Raw genomic sequence first — 25,883 nt, 5'->3', positions numbered from 1 at the left:
GGGCTTGCAGACAGGAATACTGGGAGACAGAGCAGAGGTTGCCCAGCACTGGGAACCAGCAGCTAAGTCCAAAGCAAGCTGCGGCAGATACTGCTGGGCCCCATGGCTGAGGAGGCCCTGAAGGAGACGGGGCTGGGCAAAAGGGCTGCTCCCCAGGATGACTCGGTGAGTGATGGGGAGGCAGTCCCCTCAGTCCTGGGGGGAGGAGGCCAACTGGGCCTTTCTGTCCTCCCTCGGGAGCTTTCTGTCCCAAACCAGCACCAGGACCACAAGCAGAGCGAGAAGCTGGCCGCCAAACTCTACTTCCTGGGGACATCACAGGGCCGAGGGCAGTGGACTCAGGGGTCAGGGGGACGGGGGTGGGGAGAGCGCCTCTGAGGTCACTTCCTGCCCTGGGCTGCGTTCCTACGGGGAGATGATGTTCTTGTGAGTGACTTCGGTTGATCCAGCTTTTTCCTGAATGAGGCTCCGTCACAGACATGGGTTACACGACCCAGGGATCCTGGGGTGTCTCTTCTGTCCATGTGGCTATCAAGGTCAGAGTCTCAGTGGCAGGAAAGTGACGAGACAGGATGGCAGCTGGCTTTGGGGGCACATCAGAACTTGGGCTCCATACACGGTCACAGCAGGCGGTCGTAGCTCCTGGAGAGAACTGGAAGGAACAGGCGACAAGCCGGGGAAGCTGAGAGGCGGGGCTGCGGGGTTCCTGCCCTCACTTTCCAGGAAAAATGTTTCCCTGGCAAATGGCCTCTGACTGAAATCAGGGCGTGGGTGGGATTTGAAGCAAGAGGTGAAATCAGAAGATAGAAAAGAAGCGAATCCCCACGCTCCAGCCCCACCTCAGGCCACCCTCTGATTCATCATTGCCAGCTGTGAGTGGGGACCAGGGGTAGGGACAGAAAGACGCAAAGGACTGAGGACTCCACACCACAGGAAGGGCCACAGGCCACCTGGACTGACCTTGAGTTGCTAGGACCCAACTTCAGTCGGGCCCCAGGGACCCACCACTCCTGCAGCCACAGCAGGGGACCAGCTCTGCTCTGGGAATCCCTCTTGGGGCCAATGCCTGCTGGGAATTGATTCCTAGAAGCCAGGACTGCAAGGGTCCCAGCTGCAAAGGAGATAAAGTCACCGGTGGCTCTGGGGGATACTTCCTGACACTTCAGCCCCCATAGCTTGGGATGCAAAGAACTGCCCAAATCAGACATCCAGGAATGTGTGCAGGCGCTGATGTTTCCAATTTCCTTGTTTCCAATTCCCTTTTCCAGTTTCCTTTTCCTGCTTCTCAAGGTGCCCAGTGAAGGCTGCCCCTCACGTTTATGGCACCTGGAAGGCAGCATAGGGCCATGTATCACAGGTCTGGATCCTTAATTAGTCAAGTTACGAGCTCTTAAATAAAATAGTTCCTCTCCTCTTACTCTGACATACCTTCTTCACAATGTGGAAGGCCAGGTGAAAATTGAGAAACTCTAGGACTGGTGGCTTCCCACCAGAGCCACGGCCTGTCCCCTTTCTCTCTCCAGGCCCAGCACCACAGTGACCTCACACCCCCCCACATGGTCACCCCATCCTGCCCACCCTCACTCTATCCATACCCCCTCCCCAGACAAATGCCCTCCTGGCCTGGGATGCCCGGGAGGATGGGCCTGGGATGAGGTTCACGCAGGCCCAGGGAGCGGCCTTGTGGCCATCTGCACAGGTACTTCTGGGGTTGTGGGTACCCAGAGTGGCAAGTGCCCTTGGCCCATAGACTCCCTCCCGGGTCCATGGGCAGGAGCCTGGCCAGAGGACAAGAGGGGCCCAGGCCTCAGGGTCAAGTCCTCAGCAGGTCCCTGCTTCCCCAAGGCACAGGCTCTTCACCTTGGAACAAGGACCGTGGGTTCTGGGCTCCCTGAGTTTTCTTCTGCTCCACGCTTCTGACTCAGGAATTTGCTCCGAAGTTAATACAAGGAGAAATTACAATGCAGCCCAGCAGGAGCCCAGCTGGTTACCTACAAACAAAGCTGCTCGTGCTTTTTGGGGTGTCACCTGTCAGAAATGCAAGTGATGTTCTGACAGTCACACTGATTAAGATGTCAGCTGAACAGATATTTAAGTATTTGAAAGACACAGAGAGTTTGTCAAAACCTCATGAAGAGTCTAACAAATCCTTCCTGGGAGCCAAGGAAAATATTTCAAAATGGAACAGGGGCCATGAATTCTTTTCTGAAAGCTGCGGCCCCAGATGGCCCAGTCCCTCAGTGGTGGCCTGTGTCTGCCACCTTGGCCCAGGGGGAAGGGAGGGTGAAGGCGCCGAGGAGCAGGGGGCATACATCCCTCTCCTTCCTTTTATCTGTCTCCCATCCCCAGGGCCCCCACCCGCTTCCACCTTCTGAAAGCTCCTGCCTGGAAGAGGGAAGCCCCTAGGTGTCAGATCACTGCCACATATTGCGCCAGATTCCCAAATGTCCAGTGGTCCATTGTCAGCAGCCTTTGCCTCAAAATCTAACCTGGGGAGCTTCTGGCTCAGGTGTCTGTCCACTAAAGCAACTTCGGAGCTAACTCACACTTTGTACCAATCGACTAATATTCTTCCTGCAGACATTTCCTTTCTAAAAACAAGCAGGATGCATGTTCGCCCAAACGAGTCTTTCAGCAGTGGATAGCATTTCTGATAGCTGAACAAGGTAAATGGGAAAACCAGCCAGTGCAAATGCTGGTGGAGGAGAGTGGGAAGGTCAGGGCTGCAGGGCTCACCTGCCAGAATCCAGAGCAGCCCGTGAGCTCCCCAGGAGCTTCATTCTCCAACTCTGAGGACACGACCTCCCACCTCCGCCACCACTGGAGGCGCTGGCAGCTGGAGGGCGAGGTGAGAGTAGGATTCTGGAGTTCTCCTCTCAGACTCACTCTCTCAATCTGAAAACATTTTGAAAGACTTCAGGAAAGGCAGTTCAAAGAAGAGTGAACTCAACTGGGTCATTTTGCTGTACAGCAAAAATTGACAGAACTTTGTAAATCAACTATAATAGAAACAAACAAACAAACAAAAAATGTATATTTTTTGTGGCTATTTTAGGGCTGCACCTGAGGCACATGGAGGTTCCCAGGATAAGGGTTGAATCAGAGCTGTAGCCACTGACCTACACCACAGCCAAGCAATGTCAGATCTGAGCCGCATCTGCAATCTACATACACCACAGCTCACGGCAACACCAAATCCTTAACCCACTGAGCAAGGCCAGGGATTGAACCCACGTCCTCCTGGATCCTAGTTGGGTTTGTTAACCGCTGAGCCACAAAGAGAACTCCAGAAAAAATAAAAATCTTATTTAAAAAAAAAAAAAAAAGAAGTGTGAACTCCCATGTACCCATCACTAATTACCAATAGCTCTGACGCCCACCCCGCCCCCTACCCACCGGGGCCACTTCCCCTGTATCCTTTCCTATACCCCACAGATAGCCCTTCTGCTGACTTAGCTGCCTCCTTTTCCCATGTTCTTCTGTATAATTTAGAATCTTGACTGTGCTAGTTCAAATATTAAAAAAGGTAAATAGCTGCTTCCACTCTCACCCAGAATTCTGGGGGCCACTCACCGTGGGTCTGCTGCAATCTGTCACCTGTATTTACTTCCCTCCATCTTCCTCTGGTCCCCACGCCCTTTTTAAGGACCTCTTACCTCCACCGCTGCAGGAATGCTTTGACAAAGACTGTTGGGTGGTGTTATCTTCACATAAGCTACAGGCATGTTGTTTCTACATAAAGCGCACATGGTCTTTCACATACACAGTGAAGATTCACCTTGATCAGGTTCTCAAGGTCCGCCTGTCTCTCCACCTGGCCTGTCTTGCTCCAGCCTCATCACCTGTCTCATCCATTAAAACCTAAGCTTCTCAAAGGCGGTCCTTTTTTGGAGTTCCCAATGTCATGCGGTAGAAACAAATCTGACTGGCATCCCCAAGCATGTGGATTTGATCCCTGGCCTCGCTCAGTGGGTTAAGGATCCAGCATTGCCGTGAACTGTGGTGCAGATCACAGATGTGGCTCAGATCTAGCATTGCTGTGGCTGTGGTGTAGGCCGGTAGCTGTAGCTCCGAATCGACCCCCAGCCTGGGCATCTCCATATGCCCCAGGTGCGGCCCTAAAAAAAAAGACTGTCTTTTTGCCATCACATCCCAAACTCCAAGCCTAAAGCATGCCATAGGCTGCCTGTGTTTATCAGATGCTTGCTTGATTGACTGAAGGAACGCATCAGCGGGAGGATGGCCGTTCTGAGAGAGGAAGGCGGGAATCAAGAGGAATTTATTAATGAAGGCATACTTTCCCCTGCACTACTGCAAAGAAGGAAAAATTGAATGTGGTAAAAAACGGAAATCTCCCTAGGCAGGTTCTTCCTTGCTTGGAGCTTGGTGATTTAAATGACTCAGTTGATAAAAGAGAAGGAATTCAGATCTGCAGGTGGTTACTATCATTCGACGTTATCAGCTGATACCCCAAGACATTGATCTGTTTGATGTACATGCAAATAAACCACACTCCAGCAACCGCAAGATGATGATGACAGTGATGGTGGCGGTGACGACGATGGGGATGATAGGGACTCCCTCTAACATCTCCCAACATGTTGGGAGCATTGTTGTGCAAAATTCCTTGTCAAAATAAGATGTGACTTTTCCAAGGGGTGGGTCTTCAGGGTGTCCTGAGCACTAGCTTGTTGACAGCTGTCTGCTTCACACACACTGGGGACGGGATGTCTGTGTGGCGTGAGGATATTAAGCCAGATCCACGGAAGAGAAAGTTGAAGGCCAGCCCCCAGCTCAGGTCCTCCCCAAATGCAGAGGCTCACAAACTCTTTCCAGGCCACGATCTGGGTCTGATCCACCACAGGTTGCTTGCGCTCGGATTTCAGGGGTCTGGGGTTGAGCTTCTCTGGGGCTCGGGGCTATGCTGGAGCGAAGCCCCAAAGCTCTCACTGCAGGGAAGGGGAGATGGGCCCTCATGGATGCTCCTGTTTACTCAGCGCCCTTGGGCTCCTCCTGCCCAAATCCATCTCTAGGTTATTCGGGACCTCACCCACACTCGCGCCGGCTCTCACCTCTCTGGGTCCCCTCCATCTGTTTTCTCCTATGTCTCCCTCCTTCCAAAGGATGCCCTCATCCGTCCTGTCTCCCAGCAGGGCCTCCAGGACAGTGTGTTCTCCTCTGAAAGTGACAACAGCCTGTACTTCACCTACAGCGGCCAGTCCAACACCTTGGAGGTCCGAGGTCTCACCTACCAGGTAGAGGCACAACTGAGCGGGGGGAGGGGGGGGGAGAGGAGCAGGTGGAAGGCCAAGCATTTCCTCAAGCAGATGGGAAGGGTGAGCCCAGATGGGGGCCCTCTGCCCCAAGGACAGAGTCAAGGTCATGCTGATGCTTCATATGCTGGGGGCAACCACCCTGGAGACGTCCCTCAACTACATACAGCAGGAGGTTGACGGGCGTGCAAAAGAGAATGAGACCTTTGGAAAAACACAAAGCCAACCGTGTGAACCTGTGGGAAAAAAATCTCTAAAGCTCTTTTTCAAGTTTATATTTTGAAATACTTTTATAGTAGAGTTCCCATACATCTTTTGTCCACCCTCCCCTAATGCTATCATCTTGCTTACCCATAATCCAATGATCAAAACTAAGAAATTAACCATGGCGGGAGTTCCCATGGTGGCTCAGTGGTAACAAACCTGCCTAGTATCCATGAGGATGCAGGTTCAATCCCTGGCCTCCCTCAGTGGGTTAAGAATCCGGCGTTGTCATGAGCTGTGGTGAAGGTCACAGAGGTGGCTCAGGTCTCGCGTTGCTGTGACTGGGCTCTTCCATATGCTGCAGATGCAGCCCTAAAAATAAAATTTCAAACAACTAATAAAACATTCCAAGTTCAAGGACCACTGGCCTTTCAGAGGCTCTCAGGAATCTTCTGGTCAGATTCAAAGAGCCCTATTTCCTACACCTCCCCAGGGCCAGATACTAGGTGACACAGATGGAGCCTGGTGGGGCCTGGGATGGTCACCCTCAGAAGACCAAGTCTGGCTTCCTGGGGAAGTAAAATAGAACAAGCTGACAAGCTACACCATCACTGTTCTCTGCTCTGCCACGTACTAGCTGTGTGACCTTGAGCAAGTTACTTCACTGCTCTGAGTCTCATCTGCAAACAGGGACTAAACAGTATATGTGTTATAGGTTTGCAGTGAGGACTGAATGAGATGAATGGACATGAACAGATTAATACAATGCCTTGCACATTCAATAAATTATTAGTAAATTACTATTGTTATTATTATTATTATTAAGTGAAGCCATCACTCTGCTTCGTGTTGTGTTTCTATTTCTATTCTGCTATTACTCATGCTTCCCAAGTCTTCTCTTCAGACTTGGAAATGGCAAAAAACAAAAAACGGAGTTCCCGTCGTGGCACAGTGGTTAATGAATCCAACTAGGACCCATGAGGTTGAGGGTTCGATCCCTGGCCTTGCTCAGTGGGTTAAGGATCCGGTGTTGCCATGAGTGTGGTGTAGGTCGCAGACACGGCTCAGATCCTGAGTTGCTGTGGCTGTGGCGTAGGCCAGCAGCTACAGCTCTGATTAGACCCCTGGCCTGGGAACCTCCATATGCCGTGGGAAGTGGCCCTAGAAAAGGCAAAAAGACAAAAAAGCAAAACAAAAACAAAAACAAAAAACAGACTTGGAAATGGCAGCTTCAGGTTCTCAGCCTGGTGGGGTCCACCTCCATGTTCAATAGAACCTGGGTGGGGGGCCCCTCAGGCCTGTTGTGTGTCAGCAGGAGGATGTCTGCTGGACAGCACCCAGCAGAAGTTGAAGCCCTCTGAGGAAACTCTTGATGTCTTCCCACAGGTGGACATGGCCTCCCAGGTGCCTTGGTTTGAGCAGCTGGCTCACTTTAAGATGCCCTGGACATCTCACAAGGACTCTTGTGAGCTGGGCCTTCAGAACCTGAGCTTCAAAGTGAGGAGCGGACAAATGCTGGCCATCATAGGGAGCTCAGGTAGCACTAGGGGCAAAGAGTGGGGCAATGGGTTCTCTCTCTCCTGGGATAGAGAGTGGTCCCTGGAACCAATGGGTATTCCTTGCAGAAGCCTTTGCTGACGGATAGAATAATATAGCAGAGTGGTGAAAACACAGGTTCTGGGTCTGACAGAGCTGGGTTCAAATCTCAGCTCCTCCACTTCCTAGCTCTCGGGTAATTGCTCCCCTTATGAATCCTGAGGGTGCCTCTTGAAGCTGCAACCAGAGGTTTGGTCCTTCATTAATACCAAGGTTAGGGCTTTCCAAGAGTACCAGGCAGCTTTGGAATTCAATGTTCTTCCCAGGGGACCCCCCCCACCACAAGGCGCACTCATTCATCCCCAGATTAGATTCCTGCTTCAGTCAGAAAACTGGTAGGCACAGCTCCACTGGCAACTGACTTCTCAACTAACCCAAGTCTTAGCTCAACCTTCAACCCTTAGCAATGATCCAGATTTTTCAAGTGCTTCAAAAAGTCACTTACGCAGACCAGACTTAAAAGTACAGAACGCCAGGCCTGGAAGGAGCCTTGGAGAACTGAGATCATGCCCTTCACCGTATTTTCCCGTTCTTCTTACCAGCCTGGAAGCATCTTTAGAGGAGGGTTTTCAAATTATCTAGTTCTCCAGAGTTCTAGAGAGTCCTCCGGCTCCTATGCCATTCCTCCTTCATTCCACAGACGAGAAGATCAAAGAGGAATGATTCACCTAAGGACATACACTTAATGCAGAGCTAGAACCAGAACTCTGGTCTCCTGATGCGCAGATGTTTAAAAAAATTCAGTGGATTAGATTGTTAAGATCTTATTGGCTTTATTCAACCATTCATGAAATGGGCAGCATCCCATTTGGCAGGTAGAGTGTAGCTCTGGAGAGTTCCCATTGTGACTCAGCAGTAATGAACCCAACGAGTATCCATGAGAACAAAGGTTCAATCTCTGGCCTCACTCAGTGGGCTAAGGATCTGGCATCACCATGAGCTGTGGTGTAGGTCACAGACACAGCTCAGATCTGGTGTTGCTGTGGCTGTGGTGGAGGCCGGTGGCTGCAGGTCTGATAGGACCCCTAGTCTGGGAACCACCATATGCCTCAGGTGCAGCCCTAAAAGAGACAAAAAGTACAAAAAAGAAAGTAGCTCTGAAGGGGAGTTCCCTGTGTGCAGAGGATTAAGGATCTGGCATTGTCATTGCAGCGCCTCGGGCTGCTGCTGCTGCGAGGGTTTGATCCCTGGCCCAGGAACTTCCACATGCCATGAAAGAGGCCAAAAAAAAAAAAAAAAAAAAAGGGAGAGAAAAGAAGAAAGTTGGGGTGTTCAGGCCCGATTGGCCAGTGTGGGAATACTGGGGTCTGAAGGCTGTGTCACCGTCCCTAGGGGCGGGTCACATCTGCAAGGACAGAGCAGTCCCGGGTGGCTGGAGAGTGCGATGGCAGCAGTGGATTCCAGGCTGCTCCCCACCCCCCACCCCCACCCCCGCCTCCTCCCCTAGAATCTCTGTTCTCAGGGATGTGTCTGGTGGCTTCTCAGGCTGCGGGAGAGCCTCTTTGCTAGACGTGATCACCGGTCGAGGCCCTGGCGGCAAGATTAAGTCCGGCCAAATCTGGATCAACGGGCAGCCCAGCACGCCGCAGCTGGTGAGGAAGTATGTGGCTCACGTGCGCCAGCACGACCAGCTGCTCCCCAACCTGACCGTCCGCGAGACCTTGGCATTTGTTGCCCAGTTGCGCCTGCCCAGAACCTTCTCCCAGGCCCAGCGTGACAAAAGGGTAACTAACAGACTCTGGTGACCCCCAAGAAGCCATGACGTCCTTCCCTGACCCTCCCTCCCTGCTTAAAGGTCCAGCCACAGGTCAAGTGTGAGCGACCCAGTTCACCATCGATCCAACTGAAAAAGTCCACCGTAACTCAGCCCCAGGCTTCCGTGGTTTTCAAAGCCCCATCATAGCCCCAAATGCGTGATGCATCTTTGCTTACTCTGTGCGGGCAGGGAGCGAGACATGGCCACGTTCCCAATGAGTTGCACCACGCTCGGCACGTGGGAGCTGCGCAGGATGTGTGTAAAGAATCAGGGACAAACATTGCAGCAGAGAAACGAAGGCTTGAGCTTTACACCCAGGCGTCCTCCTCCTTTGAGGTCCAAGATGCCGGGCCCCAGCAGGCTCCCCGTGGTTCTTCTAAAGCCCTGGGCACCTCCCTCCCCAGGTGGACGACGTGATCGCGGAGCTGCGGCTGCGGCAATGCGCCAATACGCGCGTGGGCAACACCTACATACGGGGCGTGTCGGGGGGCGAGCGGCGCAGGGTCAGCATCGCGGTGCAGCTGCTGTGGAACCCAGGTGAGGCGGGAGGGGCCGGCATCGCCCGCCTGGCTTAATCCGGTCCAGCTGGAGCCCTGCCCCTTCACCAGGCTTCTCTCTGTTGGGAAGGAATCCTCATTCTGGATGAACCCACGTCTGGGCTGGACAGCTTCACTGCCCACAACCTGGTGAAAACCCTATCCAGGCTGGCCAAAGGCAACAGGCTGGTGCTCATCTCCATCCACCAGCCCCGCTCCGACATCTTCAGGCTCTTTGACTTGGTCCTCCTGATGACGTCTGGCACCACCATCTACTTGGGGGCAGCCCAGCACATGGTCCAGTATTTCACCTCCGCCGGCCACCCCTGTCCTCGCTACAGCAACCCTGCTGACTTCTATGGTGAGCCAGCCAGGCCAGACGCATAGATCGGGCCTCCCCCACACCCCAAACCCTGCCAGGAGAGAAGCTCACAGAGGCTTCAGGAGAGCGGGACCAGGGATGGAGGCGGAGGGGCAGATGGGGTGTATTACCTGCTTCAGTTTGCCAAGCATCAAATGACCAGATGCTCGAAAAGCACCTTGGGACATGGCTACCCCTTGTGCGCAGGACAGATAAGAACCTTCTGAGAACTCCAAACCCGAGGCGGTGTCATCTAAGAGTGATTGGCTCAGTTTCTGGAACTGTGGCCTTTATTCAGATTCTGTAGGGAACTCAGGATATTTGAGGTCGGAAAGCCACCAGGAAATCTTTAAGCTGTGCCCTGGTGCCCCCACAGAGGCAGGGGCCCCAAAGGCGCTGGGTGGTGGTGGAGGGGGGCCCAGGGCACAAGCCAGCCCAGGGCCATTTGTGTGGTCTTGGCCAGTGAATCTCCAGATATGCAACTTCTGTTCAGCACCAGCCTTTCTGCTTGGGGTCCTGAGGCCTTAGCATCTGGCCCTCAATTTCTGTGGGGACAGCTGCTCTTCCAGGTGCCCTCCCTGAAAGCAGGGGCCTGGATCCTCAGTGCTGAGATCCTGAGGACTAAGGCCTGCTGTGGCTGCTGGACCAGCTGCATGGTTGTGCCTGGGCCAAGGAAAGCAAGCTGTCACTTGTCCTAAACATGGGTCACCTGGAGTCACCCAGCCTTCCTCCCAGGCCTCCCTGATAAACTTGATGATAAGGACCAACTCCTTAAAGCCAGACACTATGCCACAGGTGCCAAGCACCCACAACCTGGTGAAAACCCTATCCAGGCTGGCCAAAGGCAGGGCCACAAGGGCCATGGTTGTCTTCGGCCTTACAAATGAGAAGGCCAGAGTCCTCAGACGAAAAGTGCAGAACTCCTGTGCCCAGCCCCTCCCTGCCTCCTGGCCCTTGTCCTCACCCTCCTCCCAGCACCCACTTGCCAACCCTCCCCTAGGAGGACAGGTCACTCTCTGTGTCCCACCAGCCCTCACCCTCTACGCTTAAACTGCGTGAACTCATCTGTGCTCAGGTGCCAGCCTGGCTTCCTGCCAGTGTGTCATTCTTTGGCTGCCCATCCCCAGATAAGAGGGCAAAGTGTACCTGCCAGCTTGGCCACTGTGAGACATGTGCAATAACCCTAGAGAAGAGTTACTGGAAGTCAGGTGCCCAGATCTGAACAAAATGTTTTCCTCTTCTTTCTTCCTCTTTTCTTTTCTTTTTTTTCATTTTTGGCTGCCCCGCCAAAATGGAGTTCTAGAACTTCAAATCTGAGCAGAAGTTGCGACCTAAGCTGGCTGCAATGGCAGCAACGCTGGATCCTTAACCCATTGTGCCAGGCTACGGGGAGTGAACTCACATGCCAGCACGCCCAAGACACCGCTGATCCCATTGCGCCACAGCGGGAGCCCCTGAAAAAAAAAAGTTTTCCTTTTTTTTTTGTCTTTTCTAGGCCCTCACCTGCCACATATGGAGGTTCCCAGGCTAGGGGTTGAATCAGAGCTGTAGCCACTGGCCTACACCACCGCCACAGCAACGCAGGATCCAAGCCGCGTCTGCAAACTACACCACAGCTCATGGTAACGCCGGATCCTTAACCCACTGAGCAAGGCCAGGGATTGAACCTGCAACCTCTTGGTTCCTAGTCGGATTCATTAACCACTGAGCCATGACGGGAATTCCCTTCCTTTTCTTAATTTTACACCATTATCATTGGAGGGGTGCACTTGCCCACAAGCCCCAGGGCGGGTGCCCTGCACCGATCCAGGCTGCATGGCCTGGCAGTGCCCCAAAGAATCCGGTGTTTGAAGTTATGGCCCTGCACACAGACGGGACCCTGCGTGGTTTACAAGGCCCCTCTGAGACATGATCCCGCCTTGAGTCTCGTCATGAAAATGGGGAGGAGGGAAAAGGCAGAGAGGTTAAGAGGGAGCTCCCCCGATTCCCCGAGGGAGGAATAGAGGGAGGGGAGGCTTAGGAAGGGACCGGCAGGTGAGACTCTCTGGCACTTCAGGGGCCCCGGGAGAGGAGGGCTGTGGTCTGGGGCTACCAGGTGTTCCCGAAGGGGTGACGAGGAGGGAGTGTAGCCCTGCCTGGTTCTCCAGCTGGTGGTGCTGGCTCCTTCCTCCTGGGGCAGTGAGAAGTATATTTGGCTGGATCCTGGCACCCTCCAGCCAAAACATGTTTCCCTTTTGGGCAGGCTGCTTGGGAAGCCAAATGACTAAATTTACAGTGAGAGCTTGAGCTGCGAGGAGCCCAGCTGGTCAGCCTCCCCCTGGCCTGCCCATAGCAGGCACATTTGTGAAGCTGAGTCCTCATAGCGAGCCTCTTGGATGGCTGGAGTGGGAGCCAGGGCATCGCTGTGCCACCCCAAAGCCTCCTTCCCTGTCCTGGCAATGTCCCCCTCATGAGCCTGGCTGGTGGGACCAGGGCCAGTGCTCACAGGGCCTCTGCTGATCCACCTGCCCTTCCCCTGAGGCTGGGTTTCTGTGGATGTGAGGGACAGCCCCGGGCTGGGCTCTCTGCCTCTCTCTGCTCTGACCATCCCTTCGTGGTCCCCTCTCAGAGGCTGGGGAGCACGTCCCAGGGTCCTCAAGGGCTGACCAGCTTCGTGGGCTGGGCTTGCACTGAGCTCCTGTGGGGACTGGGTCACCTGTGGCCCCACCCCTTCTGCTTACAGTGGACTTGACCAGCATCGACAGGCGAAGCCGAGAGCAGGAAGTGGCCACCAGGGAGAAGGCTCAGTCACTTGCGGCCTTGTTTCAAGAAAAAGTGCGTGGCTTCGATGACTTTCTGTGGACGGCGGAGCCAAGGGCACAGGGTGTGAGCCCTTGCGTGCAGAGGTAAGACAGCTGGGTGGCTCTGGGTGGAGAGTGTCCTGCAGAAGGTGGCCACCCCACACCCCCATGACACACTCTGTCTCCTGACAGCCCGGCTTCCCGGAGTGACACCTACGCCTTCCAGACCCCCACCAAGCTCCCACCCATACTGCAGTTTGCCACACTGATCCGGTAATTGTCTGCCATTTCATCACCCAGCTGAACCCCCAGAGTCTTTGCTGTATCAAATTAAGCCCTTTGGATCTAAAGTGAATTTGAGGAGTTCCCATCGTGGCTCAGTGGTTAACAAATCCAACTAAGAACCATGAGGTTGTGGGTTTGATCTCTGGCCTCGCTCAGTGGGTTAAGGATCCGGCGTTGCCGTGAGCTGTGGTGTGGGTCGCAGACATGGCTTGGATCCCGCATTGCTGTGGCTCTGGTGTAGACCGGTGGCTACAGCTCCAATCGACCCCTAGCCTGGGAACCTCCATATGCCACGGGAGCAGCCCTAGAAAAGGCAAAAAAAGACAAGAAAAAAATAAATAAATAAAATGAATTTGAAGGAGGAATTTGAATTTGAAAAGGTAGAATCATTTGAAAAAAAACCCAGCACCAGTCCTCCAGGTTGTACAGAGCACTCTGTTACTTTGACTCCTTAAACAAAATCAGAATTTCCTTACTAGCCAGGTGATGGCAGAAATCACCCAGAATCATTGTGAAAAACTCAGACGATACAGTGGAAATGCATGTTGTTCTGTAACCTCTTCCCCCACCCCCCACTTAGAATAGGGCCTCTACCTCCCACCTGGTTAGGTTGTCTTCAGCTTTCCCTGTCTAACCATAATAAATTTATCCATGAAGTCCATATTGATGGTCAGATTATCTTCAGGCATTTGGTATTACACGTAATGCTATGCCAGGCATCCTGGTACATGCATCTTTTTGCTCCTGATTGCATCTTTCTTCAGGATAATTTTTTTTTTTTTTTGTCTTTTTGCTATTTCTTGGGCCACTCCCGAGGCATATGGAGGTTCCCAGGCTAGGGGTCAAATCGGAGCTATAGCTGCCGGCCTACACCACAGCCACAGCAACGCGGGATCCGAGCCGTGTCTGCAACCTACACCACAGCTCACGGCAACACCGGATCCTCAACCCACTGAGCAAGGGCAGGGATCAAACCTGCAACCTCATGGTTCCTAGTTGGATTTGTTAACCACTGATCCATGAAGGGAACTCCAGGATAACTTTTTTTTTTTTTTTTTTTTTTGCTTTTTAGGGCTGCACCTGTGGCATATGGAGGTTCCCAGGCTAGGGGTCGAATCAGAGCTGTGTCTGTGACCTACACCACAGCTCATGGCAATGCCAGATCCTTAACCCACTGAGTGAGGCCAGGGATCGAACCTGTGTCCTCATGGACGGTAGTCAGATGTGTTTCCGCTGTGCCACGATGGGAACTCCGTCAGGGTAACTTCCTTAAATAAAATTGCAAGGCTGATGCCTTGGCCACAAGAGTCACAATCATTTACTGAGCACCTGCTGGGAGACAGATGCAAGCATCAGTTATTGCCTCTGGTCCTCAGAGAAACTCTGTGGGCCCTGCTCTCTCCCGATTTTACAGAGGAGGAAATTGAGGTTTACAGAGATTAAAGAACGTTGCCAGGGCCACAGTGCCAGGGACTGTTGTTCCCTTGGGACGTCTCTCTTTTGTTTTCTAAGTCGTCAGATTTCCAATGACTTCCGAGACCTGCCGACCCTCCTCATCCACGGGGTGGAGGCCTGCCTGATGTCTCTGATCATCGGCTTCCTCTACTACGGCTACGGGGCCATCAAGGTGTCCTTCATGGACATGTCCGCCCTCTTGTTCATGATCGGAGCGCTCGTCCCTTTCAATGTGATCCTGGATGTCATCTCCAAATGTAAGTGTGACCTGTGTCCATGACCCACACCTGGAGCAGCCTCGGCTGTGCTCGGAGCTGATCCAAGGCGGCCTTAAGTGCCTCTGAGCTCCTGGAGAAAACGGGTTTGCTCGGACACTTCATCCTGACTGTGAAATAAAAGATGATGGTGGTTTCTCGGGAGGTCCCTGATGGTCTGGGTTTCAGTTCCTGGTCTGGGAACTAAGATCCATGTCAAGCTGCTGTGCACCAAAGCCAAAAACAGAGAGTGAGAGAGAGAAAGGGTTGCTTTTAACGTGTGAACATTAACATTAGTGTGCACAGGAGAACGATTCCCGAGGAGTCTGCGGCCCTCCTGCCCTAGCAGGAGTTATACGGACAGCGATGCCCGAGCCACGGAATTACAACATCTTAATTGGGATCTAAATCTGCCTGTGTGTTTTTTTTTAATAGAAGACATTTAGGCAATAAAACTATTTCAAATTGTACTGAGACTTGGAAACAGACACGTGATACATGAATTTTACGTTTTCATTCTCCTTTCCTCCCCTTTTTAGGCCACTCGGAGAGGGCGTTGCTTTACCATGAACTAGAAGATGGGCTGTACACTGCTGGGCCATATTTCTTTGCCAAGGTGACTGGTCAGGCCTGAGAGGGAATGGCTGCCCTGGGTTGGAGGAGGGGCAGAAAACGCTGCCCAACGTTGTACAGAAGTTACGGGGAAGGAAAGCATTTTGCTCAACTGTCAGGCCCTGCATCATCTGTGGTTGCAGATGCCACATTCCTTAGGGAAGTTTCAGAGACCATATTTTAAAACATTTGCCAGAAGGCCAGGACCACGGACCAGGAACAATATTTTTCTGGTCACCAGAAACCTACCAAAGAAGAAGGGAAACATGGAACATTCTTCACCTGTCTAGTCTCCCTGCATCCCTGGGAAGCAGGTCAGACAGGTATGCCTGTCCTCACTTCAAGGGAGTGGAGGCTCAGAGTTCCCGCGGTGGCTCACAAGTAATGGACCCAACCAGTATTCATGAGGATGTGGGTTCGATCCCTGGCCTCGCTCAGTGGGTTAAGGATCCGGTGTTGCCATGAGCTGTGGTGTAGGTCACAGACACGGCTGGGATCCCACGTCGTGGCGGTGGTGTAGGCTGGCGGCTACAGCTCCAATTCGACCCCTAGCCTGGGATCTTCCACATGCAGTGGGTGCGGCCCTAAAAAGAACACCAACCAAAAAAGGAAGGCTCAGAGAGGTGATGTGACTGTCTCAAGGCCACACAGCCACCAGGTCTGGGCAGGCAGGGTGGGGACTTGAAACCAGGTCTTAGGAGAGCAGATACCCTACTGCCGTTTTCACTGAGCCACGTGCCCCCCGGGAGGAAGCTGCTCTGGTCTGCCCCAGGGGGAGAGCGCGTGGCATCTGCAGGGAGAAGCCAGCGGTGAGCTCACGCCCCGGTGTCCCACACAGCTGTACCCACTGGCCCACCACCTGTTCTACCGCCATCGCTACCAGGAGGGGAGGTTGCGTCCTTGGGCGCTGCCACCTTTGCGCATTTCCCAAACGATAGCCAGTGAAGGCGTTGGCTCCCCATCCTTGCGAGCGCTGTCTTTGCAGATCCTGGGGGGGCTTCCTGAGCACTGTGTCTACATCATCATCTACGGGATGCCCACCTACTTGCTGACGGACCTGCGCCCAGGCCTCGAGCCCTTCCTGCTGCACTTCATGCTGGTGTGGCTGGTGGTCTTCTGCTGCAGGATGATGGCCCTGGCCACCGCCGCCCTGCTCCCCACCTTCCACATGTCCTCCTTCTTCGGCAATGCCCTCTACAACTCCTTCTACCTCACCGGGGGCTTCATGATAAGCTTGGACAACCTGTGGATAGGTGAGACCTGCTCCCCTCACCAGTCAGGCTTTGGGTCAGCCTGCTTTCCCTGGAGAGGAGAGCTCAGCGCTTAGGTCCAGCTCCCGGCTGGCCCTTCTGGGAGCAGGTGCCTGGGCCGGTTCACCTGCAGGCCAAGGGAATGCCTCCGTGGCGGGGGTGGGATGGCAGCAGATGGCACCTTCTCATTTGACACCTGGGGACCACCCTTGACTTTCTCTCACTCTCTATGTCACCAGTGAGCCAAATCTGTTCTGCCTCCCATGTCTTACTGAAAGATCCTGGGCCACTGTGAGAGTCCAGTGTCTGTCACCCTGCTTCCTCCATGTCCCTCGCAACCCTCACCCAGGCAGCCTGAGCTTCCCGAGGTGCAAATCCAGTCACTGTTGTATTCGAGTGGCTCCTGGGCTGCTCATTCCCCGCTGCCTCTACCCAGGTGTTCTGAAACCCCTCAAGACACTCCACGCTCTTGCAGTAGAGCCTGTGTGTCCCTGCTCTGTGGAAACGCCATGACCCCCCTTCTATGGGCCTTTCCTGACCATCCCAGGCAGGGTTCATTGTTTTCTCCGCTGCCCCGAACCGTGATACCTCCTCAGGGTCAGGGTCCAGACTCAGTCATCTCTAGTTTGGGGTCCTGGGTCTCCACAGTCCATAGGCTCCATGAAGCTGAGCACGTGCTGGACACCTGATTCAGTTACTTTCTAAAGTTATTATGGATCAACCACGTGGTGACCCCGAGGCTACTTGGCCCTCCTGCCCCAGTCCATGTCCCAAGCTTTCGCCCTCCGCCCTTTCACTCTTCTGTCCGCCCCCTTCTCCTTGGTCCTTCAGGGGACCTGCTGCCCCTGGATCAGAGCCCCTCCCCAGTCCCACTTCCCAGGGAGCAGGTGGTTAGTCCACGTGAGTGATGTCACTCGCCTCTCACCGTCTCCAGTGCCCGCGCTGATTTCCAAGGTGTCCTTCCTCCGATGGTGCTTTGAAGGGTTGATGAAGATCCAGTTGGGCGGGCTCACTTACCACATGGCAGCTGGCAACCTCACCATCCCTATCCCAGGAGACGTAGTAAGTAGCCGAGGTCTTGGATGCTAGATAGACGGCAGCCATATGAGCCTCTTCTTAAGGAGCTCACTGTTGTCTGTGTCCCCAGATCCTCAATGCCATGGGCCTGAACTCCTACCCGCTCTACGCCATCTACTTGATTGTCATCAGCATCAGTGGTGGCTTCATGGTCCTGTACTATATATCCTTAAGGTTCATCAAACAGAAATCTACTCAAGACTGGTGATTCAAGCCCAGACTCCTGCCGACCCGGTGGCGGACCCAAGCAGGGCCTTCAAACTGCATGTTCTTCCTCCCAAGGAGTCCCTTCCCAGGGAACCAGGATGACCCGAGAACAGGAAGCTCAGCCACCTCTGGCCCACAGTGCTGCATTGGCACAGGCTGGCCACAGGATGGCAGTAGAATAAAGACAGTCAAAAGGGATTTCTGATCACCCACCGGGGCTCGCGATTACTGGAAACATGAAAAACACACTTGGGGACGCTTACAACGCCACTAATTTATTTCCTTTTGCTATGTATTTGTATAGGCAACTAATACAAGATGGGAGCAAATTAGGTATGAATTGAGTAGTTCAGCTATGCGGAAACAATGACATAATAGCTAGTGGAATATTTGGCCTCATCTTCCAGGGTCCCCAAACTCTGTTGAGCCCCTCTCAATACAGAAAACGACCTAAAACCTACCAGCGGGATGCCATCCCCTCTTTTTGTGTGGGGCCACAGGCGCCAGAAGCCAAACTGAACAAAATTAAAAAAGTCTTGAGCAATTGCTTTGCACCAGGTCAGCACAAAACTCTTATTTAAGTGGATGATATTTAATTCCCTATTAAAACAAACACCCTTTGTGGTGGGCAGCACCCCATGTTATAGATGAAAAAACTGAGGCACAGATTGTTTGCTAAGTGAGGTCCCGGGGGCTACCAGGTTGTGGAGTCGGTCACGTGGGTCAGAAACACCTTTGAGACCCTGAGGAGTTAAGAGGGCAGAAGGAGCCACCCTAAGCCTTGGAAGCCTAGTGGGGTTCCCGACGATGAGGTATATAGACACGGTGTCAGCGCAGCCAGGCCTCTTACGGTTGCAACTCACTGGCCCTGCCTGGATCTAAGGACCAGCCCAGAACCTTTCACAGCGGCCACGTATGGGACGGAGCAGGCCTAGGTCACACACTGCATGCTTGAGCCTTGAGGACCAGCTGACCCAAAACGGATGCACAGAAAGCAGGGAGGGAATTATCCCCAAAGGAAAACCTCTGGAACCAAAAGAGGAGGGAAGGTAGAAGTTTAGGCAGCAAACAGTGACCGATCACCATGAGTTTCCTAGTCCCCTGCTGCCTTCAGTGTGGTCCCTGAGCTGGCAGCAGGGGCCTCCCCTGGGAGCTGCTTAGACTGGCCGAACTCAAGGCCACAGCCAGACCCACTGAATCAGAATCTGTATTTTAAAAAGACCCTCAGATGATGTGTCTGCACAATCAGGCTCAAGAGCAGTGCTTACTTAGTGCACTGCCTTTGTACAACACAACCATCAAAACTCGGGATATTCTCGTCGTTACAGTGTAACACTGCACATGCCCCTGTCTCATCACCACCATCCAAAGGGCAGACTCCACTCAAGACTCCCTTACTGTTCTGACAATGTCCTTCCTGGCAAAATGATGCAGATCAGGATCAGATGTTGCATCTAGCGGTCAATTCTCTTTGGTCACTTCAGTTTAGAACAATCCTCAGCTTTTCCCTGACTCCCATGACCCTGACACAGGAAGATTTTGCAGAATATCTCTAGATTTGGTTTGTCTGATAGAGTCTCATGATTAAATTCAGGTTGTGAGCCTTTGGCAGGAATATCACAGAGGAGATGGGTCTCTTTTTTTTTTTTTTTTTTTTTTTTGGTCTTTTTAGGGCTATACCCATGGCATATGGAAGTTCCCAGGCTAGGGGTTGAATTGGAGCTACAGCTGCTGGCCTACACCACAGCCACAGCAACGTGGGATCCGAGCAGTGTCTATGACCTACACAGCAGCTCATGGTACAAGGCCAGGATCGAACCCCTTGTCCTCATGCATCCTAATCGGGTTCATTACCACTGAGCCACAACAGGAACTCCCAGGATGGGCCCTTCTTGATGCATCCTATCAGTGGCTCATGATTTCAATTTGTCCCCAACTGAGATTGACTTTGATCCCTTGATCAAAGGGGTGCCTACCAGGCTTCTCCACAGTCAAGTCAATGATTTTCCCTCCTCTTGCAATTAATAAAGCATTTGTAGTCAGGTGTTTTGAAGCTGTGTAAATGGCCTCTTTCTCATCAGACTTTCCATGTGTTTACTTTAAAATCTATATATCAGGAGTTCCCGTCATGGCGCAGTGGTTAACGAATCCGACTAGGAACCATGAGGTTTCGGGTTCGGTCCCTGCCCTTGCTCAGTGGGTTAATGATCTGGCGTTGCCATGAGCTGTGGTGTAGGTTGCAGACGCAGCTTGGATCCCGCGTTGCTGTGGCTCTGGCGTAGGCCAGTGGCTACAGCTCCGATTCGACCCCTAGCCTGGGAACCTCCATATGCTGCGGGAGCGGCCCAAAGAAAGCAAAAAGACAAAAAAAATAAAATAATAAAATAAAATAAAATAAAATCTATATATCAGTATAGACTTGTGGTTTCCTATGTTGTCCCACGGGTTATAATCTTTTACTATCGTTATTCATTTTGATGTGCAAATTGTCCCTGACTTGACCATGGGAGCTCATTCAAGCTGGCTTCTGTCTCCTTTTGACACATCCCCATCATTCTCTGAATACTTTTACGACAAAGTGTTTCAGGCTCATCTTGTACTCTCCTACCCCCTAGTCATGGAAGCGGACACGTTTCTAAAGAACCTTGGTTCCTTTCAGTGGAAATGGTATTTAGAAGCCAAGATCTGAGTGGTAAGTATGCTCATTGCTATTGAGGCATTCCTGCTCCCAGGCCCTCTCGGAGGACAAAGCTAGGGAGTATATATGTGTGTATATATGTTCATATGTGTATATATGCATGTACACATATGCACACACAGACACGTCTGTCCAATTAAATATATATTAAATATATATTAAATATATGTATTTCCCCACACTGATACACCCAATTCCCATCTACCACCACAGAGCTGACTCTAATTTTCTCCCTTTTCATAACTATAACTCCCTCCTCCAATGGTAAGAAACCTGGCTTCCATTAACCCTAATATTTTCACTCATGAGGTTAATCCCCTGTAGATAACCAATCTCCCATCTACACTGCATGCCTTCTCCTATGCGGACACCCCGCTAGAGCGCTAACTCCCCAATCAAGCCATCCCCAAGTTTGTGGAGATGCCCTCCTCACTCTACTCTGCCCACCACGGCTCCCTAACCCCTACTCACGCCCTTATCCCACCCTCAGTGTGGACACCTAACGGCTTCAGGCCTGAAGGGAGAAGGAAGACTGGGTTTTTTCTTTAGCTCTCCAGGGAGTCCAGTGTACAGAGAGGGCTGATGGCCACTGAGGTACCTCATGTGACCTCATGAGTGTTAGGACCATTCAGTCTACAAAGGGCTCTACTAACTCAGCGAGCTGTGCTGTGCAGGGCTGTGGGGCCGCGGAACAAAGGGCAAAGTGCCAAGGCGGAAGAGATGCAGAAACTCCAGCAGCACCATTTCTTTTTTTTTTTTTCCTAGAGCAGTGGTTCTCCACCCTGGAGCTTTAACAAATGCCAATGCGGACCTGCCCCCAGAGATTGATTCTACTTGTCTGTTTTTAAAAAAGCTCATAAAGGGAGTTCCTGTCGTGGCTCAGTGGTGAACGCACCTGACGAGTATCCATGAGGATGTGGATTCGATCCCTGGCCTTGCTCAGCGGGTTAAGGACCCAACGTTGCCATGAGCTGTGGTGTAGGTCGCAGACGAGGCTCGGATCTGGCGTTGCTGTGGCTGTGGCGTAGGTTGGCAGCTATAGCTCCGATTAGACCCCGAGCCAGGGAACCTCCATATGATGCAGGCTCAGCCCTAAAAGGACAAAAAAGACAAAAAAAAAAAAAAAAAAAAGCTAAAAATAGAGTTGCCATATGAACCAGCAATCCCACTTCTGGGCATATTTTGGGAAAGGTAAGAACTCTTAATTCGAAAAGATAAAACATTCTTAATTCGAAAAGATACATGCACGCCAGTGCTCATGGGAGCACAATTTATAATAGCCAAGACATGTAAACAATCCAAGTACCCATCAGCAGATGACTGATTTACAAAGACATGGTGCCCATATATAAATGGAATATTACCCAGCAGTAAGAAGAATGCAATATGGCCATTTGCAGCAACATAGATAGACCTAGAGAATATCACAGTAAGTCAAATAAGTCAGAGAAGTATTATATGATATCACTTACACGAGGAATCTAAAAAAATGATACAAATGAACTTATTTACAAAACAGAAACAGACTCACAAACATAGAAAAGAAACTACAGTTACCAAAGGGGAAAGGGAGGGGGTGAGGTATAAATTAGGGGTATGAGGTTAACAGATACAAACTATTATACATTAAATAGATAAGCAACAAGGATTTACTGTATAGCTTATGGAATTATATGCAATATTTTGTAATACCCTGTAATGGAAAATGACCTGAAAAAAATACATATGTAATTGAATCACTTTTGCTGTACATCTGAAAATAAAACAATATTTTAAATCAATCACATTTCAGAGTTCCCGCTGTGGCTCAGTGGTAACAAACCTGAAGAACCTGACTAGTATCCGTGAGGATGCATGTTCAATCCCTGGCCTCGCTCAGTAGGTTAGGGATCTGGTGTTGCCATGAGCTGTGGTGTAGGTCAAAGATGGGGCTGTGTCATAGGCTGGCAGCTACAGCTCTGATTTGATCCCTAGCCTGGGAACTTCCATTTGCCACGGTTGCAGCCCTTAAAAGCAAAAGTAAATAAATAAACAAACTATACTTCAATTGAAAAAAAAAAAGAAAAAGCAGGGATTGTGAACATTTCCTATTAAAGATCAGAGAGTAAATATTTTAGTCTTTGCAGGCTGTATAGTCTCTGTTGCAACTACTCAAGTCGGCTGTTACAGTGCAAAAATGCCACAGACAACTCTAAAGTATGGGTGGTATGGAGGTGTTTCAATGAAACATTATTTACAAAAACAGGAGGCGTGCTGGATTTGGCCAGAGGCTGTAGTTGGCAGACTCCTGATCAAAAGGTAAAAGTTTTGAAATTTGCATTTTTAAGCCATCCAATTTCCAGTTATGCTATTGAGAGGATAATTTTAATTAAGCAGAAAATAATTACCTATATTGACTCGAATATTTCCTGATGTGATTTTAAAACTGCTTTCGTTCCTATGAAGATTATTTAAGACGCAGTCATGCCCTCAGTCAAGCTGATCTCCCTGGTCAGGCTCACAGTAGATTTTGCCTTTACTTTTTTCTTTTCTTCCACTTTCTTCTTGTTTTGATCCCAGATTAAACAGCTAGCAGCAGTGATATTTAAATCTACACCAAATCCAAGTGTTAACTGCGGACCTGGGGCTAGGAAGTTCTACTGAGACGCAAATTAGTCAGCGGGCAGAGTTCAGCACAGCTGCCCTGAGCCACCCTTCAGGCCCAGTCAGGGGTCTGGGGGCACCAAGCAGGCTCCAAAGGAAGGGCAAGGGACCGGGATGCTAGGATGTGGGAATGAAGAAGCATCTTGCTGGCTGATCTGTGTTTATTTGGAGAATACATCCAATGCTCAGACCTGAAAGAAGGACAGCTTACTTGCAAATAGGTCTAAACCAGGGAATTTAAATCTCAAGTTGTCCATCATTTGTTTTTGATAAAATGATTGGTTCTTCTAAAGTGGCCAGGGGACAGAGCAATAGCCTGTTGCGATCACATGGTCCATCTCAGCAGCTTGGGCAGGCCGGGAGGCAGGCGGATGGAGCACAGCGTGTCTTCTGGTGGCAGCCCAGGAACAGCCTGTCAAGTGGCGTTAGCAGCTAATAATTAAAACAATATTTTAAGCAGAGGGGGAGTTTTAAACACACACCGACTCAAAAGCTGGTGAACACTTCTCGACTTTCCACGTAAAAGCACTCAGATTTATCATTTGTGTGAGGGTCTGGGTCTTTTTGTAAAACCGGAGGTGTTCCTTGTTTCCCCAGACTATCAAAAACCTCTCAGCCCCATGTTAAAAATGAAGCTCTTTTTTATTTTAGGTTTTTTTTTTTTTTTTTTTTGCTTTGGCTGCACTCACAACATGTGGAAGTCCCTGGGCCAGGGGTCAAACTGACCATGCCGGATCCTTAACCTGCTGTGCCACAAGGGAACTCCTGAAGCTCTCTGCTGTTGATTCCACTCTCGCACTGTGCTTGTGCGCAGCTTCAGGATGCCTGATTCCTCACACATTGGAGAGCCCTCCTCCTCCCGGCAGCAAATTGGGAAACGCTTCCATGTGGGCAACCCCCAATATCCTATCTCCGAGCTAGAAGCAGCGTCTGTTTCCTATGATGATGAGAGAGAGGAAGAAGCTCCCTGATGCACACGACCCATACATCTCATGAACATGCCTTAGAAAGGGAGACAGGTGATGTGCCCACTGACTCAATGATGCTTACTGGGCATTTAGCAGTGCCAGGCTGTTCTACCTGGTGGGTGTTCAGAGTACCGGGAGAGCTCAAGTTCTTGGGGGAGGAAATGACAAAAACAAGTAAATAATCGAATCTCAGCAAGTGCGCACCAGAGGGCAGGGCTGGTAAGATCTACTCTCAAATGAACTCTCTAAGCATGGACTTCGAGAGCCAACCGCTGTCCAAGCAAATGTGAAGGTGGTTAAATGTTTTTGCTCTACCTGGACCCGAGGATGTGTTTCTTCACGAAAAAGAAAGAAAAGATAAGTGCCTATTTTGAATTTGCTAATGCAGCCGTTTTATTTGCACCAAGGCTGCATAATGCGGGCTTTGTAGTCTGTGGGCCTGAAAGCAGGATACATTTCTAATGGAAACACTCACATGCATGATTGTACAACAGCAAAGCGATAAATTACCATGATTTCGTACCCCCTGCAGCTATTAGTTCGACTATACTTTGGGAATGTTGCTTTCACTTATAGAAGCTCTACAAATATTGGTTTGTCAGAAAGACAAATATTAAACGAAAATTGTGCTCAAAGACACGAGAAGTGTGCAGCGCTTACTCATTGCAGACTGGAGAAATAAATTGTACTGGGAAGAACGATTTACAATATAAAGCTAGCTTAATAATGTATTGGAACTAGACAACTCTGTGATTATGCCAAGCACTGGGTATTTGATTAAATGGAAGAAAATAACTTTACAGTGAAAGCTGTCCAGAGTCTGAGAGCACCTGCATTAAGATAAAAGTTTTTTGTGTTTAATATTCTTACAGTTTAGAGATTCCAATTTGACTATTAACTGGATTTTTAACTGAGTTTAAACTGGATTGCATCTGTTTTTTGGTATTCTCATAAAAGTACATGACGGTCGGACTTCTGGCCATGTGATACACTGCTGTGATTCTGGGCAGATTAACTTCTCTAAGTGTGCACTTTCTCCCCATGAGTACCCAACAAAAGGGGTGCCTGACCATGGGAGAACCCACAGAACTGACCACCGACCACTTGGGAGTGTGCTAGACTGGGGACAGAGAACAGACCCTCAGGAAGCTCACCGCCTGTGGGACACATGCTGGCCTTCAAGTGGCTGTGGAAGGCCTGAGGGCGAAGAGTTAGTAGACCGCCTGGGAGAGGAGAGGGGGGACTGGGCCCAGTGAGCACTTGCCATCGAGCGGCAGGAGCGGGAAGGCAGGAGGGGGGCTGAGTGCTGAAGACAGGCCTGGTGGGGTGGATCCCGTCATCTCTGCTGCTGCAAAATGCTGCACCTGACACTTAAGCAAGATCAAAGCAAGTGCTGCTTACCATACATTCGACTCGAGTTCTTGCCAACACTGTACCTCAGAGATCCCAAATTCAATTACCAGCTTGTCCTTAAGAGAGATAAGCAGTGACTTTGTTAGTTCTCCACACACAAACTGTACACCACTTACCAAGGATATTCTGGCCACAAGAGAGGCCCTCAATTCTTAAGTCAAAGACTTTAAAAACAGAGAAGCCCACATCTTTCTGGAATAGGATTTATTCAAAGCATTTCACATTAAAATTACATTAGGTTCAAATACACAAACATACAGTTACATATAAAACACTATACTTTCCCAAAGTTTATAATGACAGTTACTTTTTAGAATTAGCTGTTTGCTTATAATTTGAGCCTAGAAGGTATCACTGAGTGCTATTATTGCGTTAACTCTATATTTGTTTATTTCAACTTCGCTATTATTTAGAAAATGTTCATTGGCCCACCTAGAACATACAATGACTATTTTAAATATCTGCGTTCAAATGGGGAAGCCAATAGTGCTACAGATATGACTTGATAGTTATTT

The 25,883-nt window shown here is 50.8% G+C and overlaps 1 protein-coding gene across 4 annotated transcripts; it reads left to right on the top strand.

Moving 5' to 3' along the window:
- The first annotated feature begins 23 nt into the window (after nt 1-23).
- On the top strand, nt 24-19,699 carry ABCG8 (ATP binding cassette subfamily G member 8). 4 transcript variants are annotated; one of them, XM_021087570.2, is made up of 13 exons: nt 24-165; nt 5,154-5,255; nt 6,864-7,014; nt 8,559-8,797; nt 9,234-9,366; nt 9,457-9,726; nt 12,449-12,611; nt 12,699-12,779; nt 14,304-14,503; nt 15,040-15,116; nt 16,098-16,365; nt 17,297-17,424; nt 17,510-19,699. In XM_021087570.2, the coding sequence occupies exons 1-13, from the start codon at nt 103-105 to the stop codon at nt 17,645-17,647; spliced, it is 2,013 nt and encodes a 670-aa protein (XP_020943229.2). In that variant the 5' UTR covers nt 24-102; the 3' UTR covers nt 17,648-19,699. The 4 variants fall into 4 exon arrangements, with proteins under 4 accessions (XP_020943229.2, XP_020943228.2, XP_084875529.1 ...); XM_021087569.2 differs by having other exon boundaries at nt 5,151-5,255; XM_085019403.1 differs by having other exon boundaries at nt 17,614-18,200.
- Nucleotides 19,700-25,883: the final 6,184 nt, after the last annotated feature.

The sequence above is a fragment of the Sus scrofa genome, chromosome 3 (genome assembly GCF_054392235.1).
Source record: "Sus scrofa isolate SSC_HxYL_T2T_F1_AM1 chromosome 3, Sscrofa_HxYL_maternal_Yorkshire_Landrace_v2.0, whole genome shotgun sequence".
In the NCBI taxonomy this organism is placed as follows: Eukaryota; Metazoa; Chordata; class Mammalia; order Artiodactyla; family Suidae; genus Sus; species Sus scrofa.
This window is presented reverse-complemented; position numbering and strand designations above follow the sequence as displayed.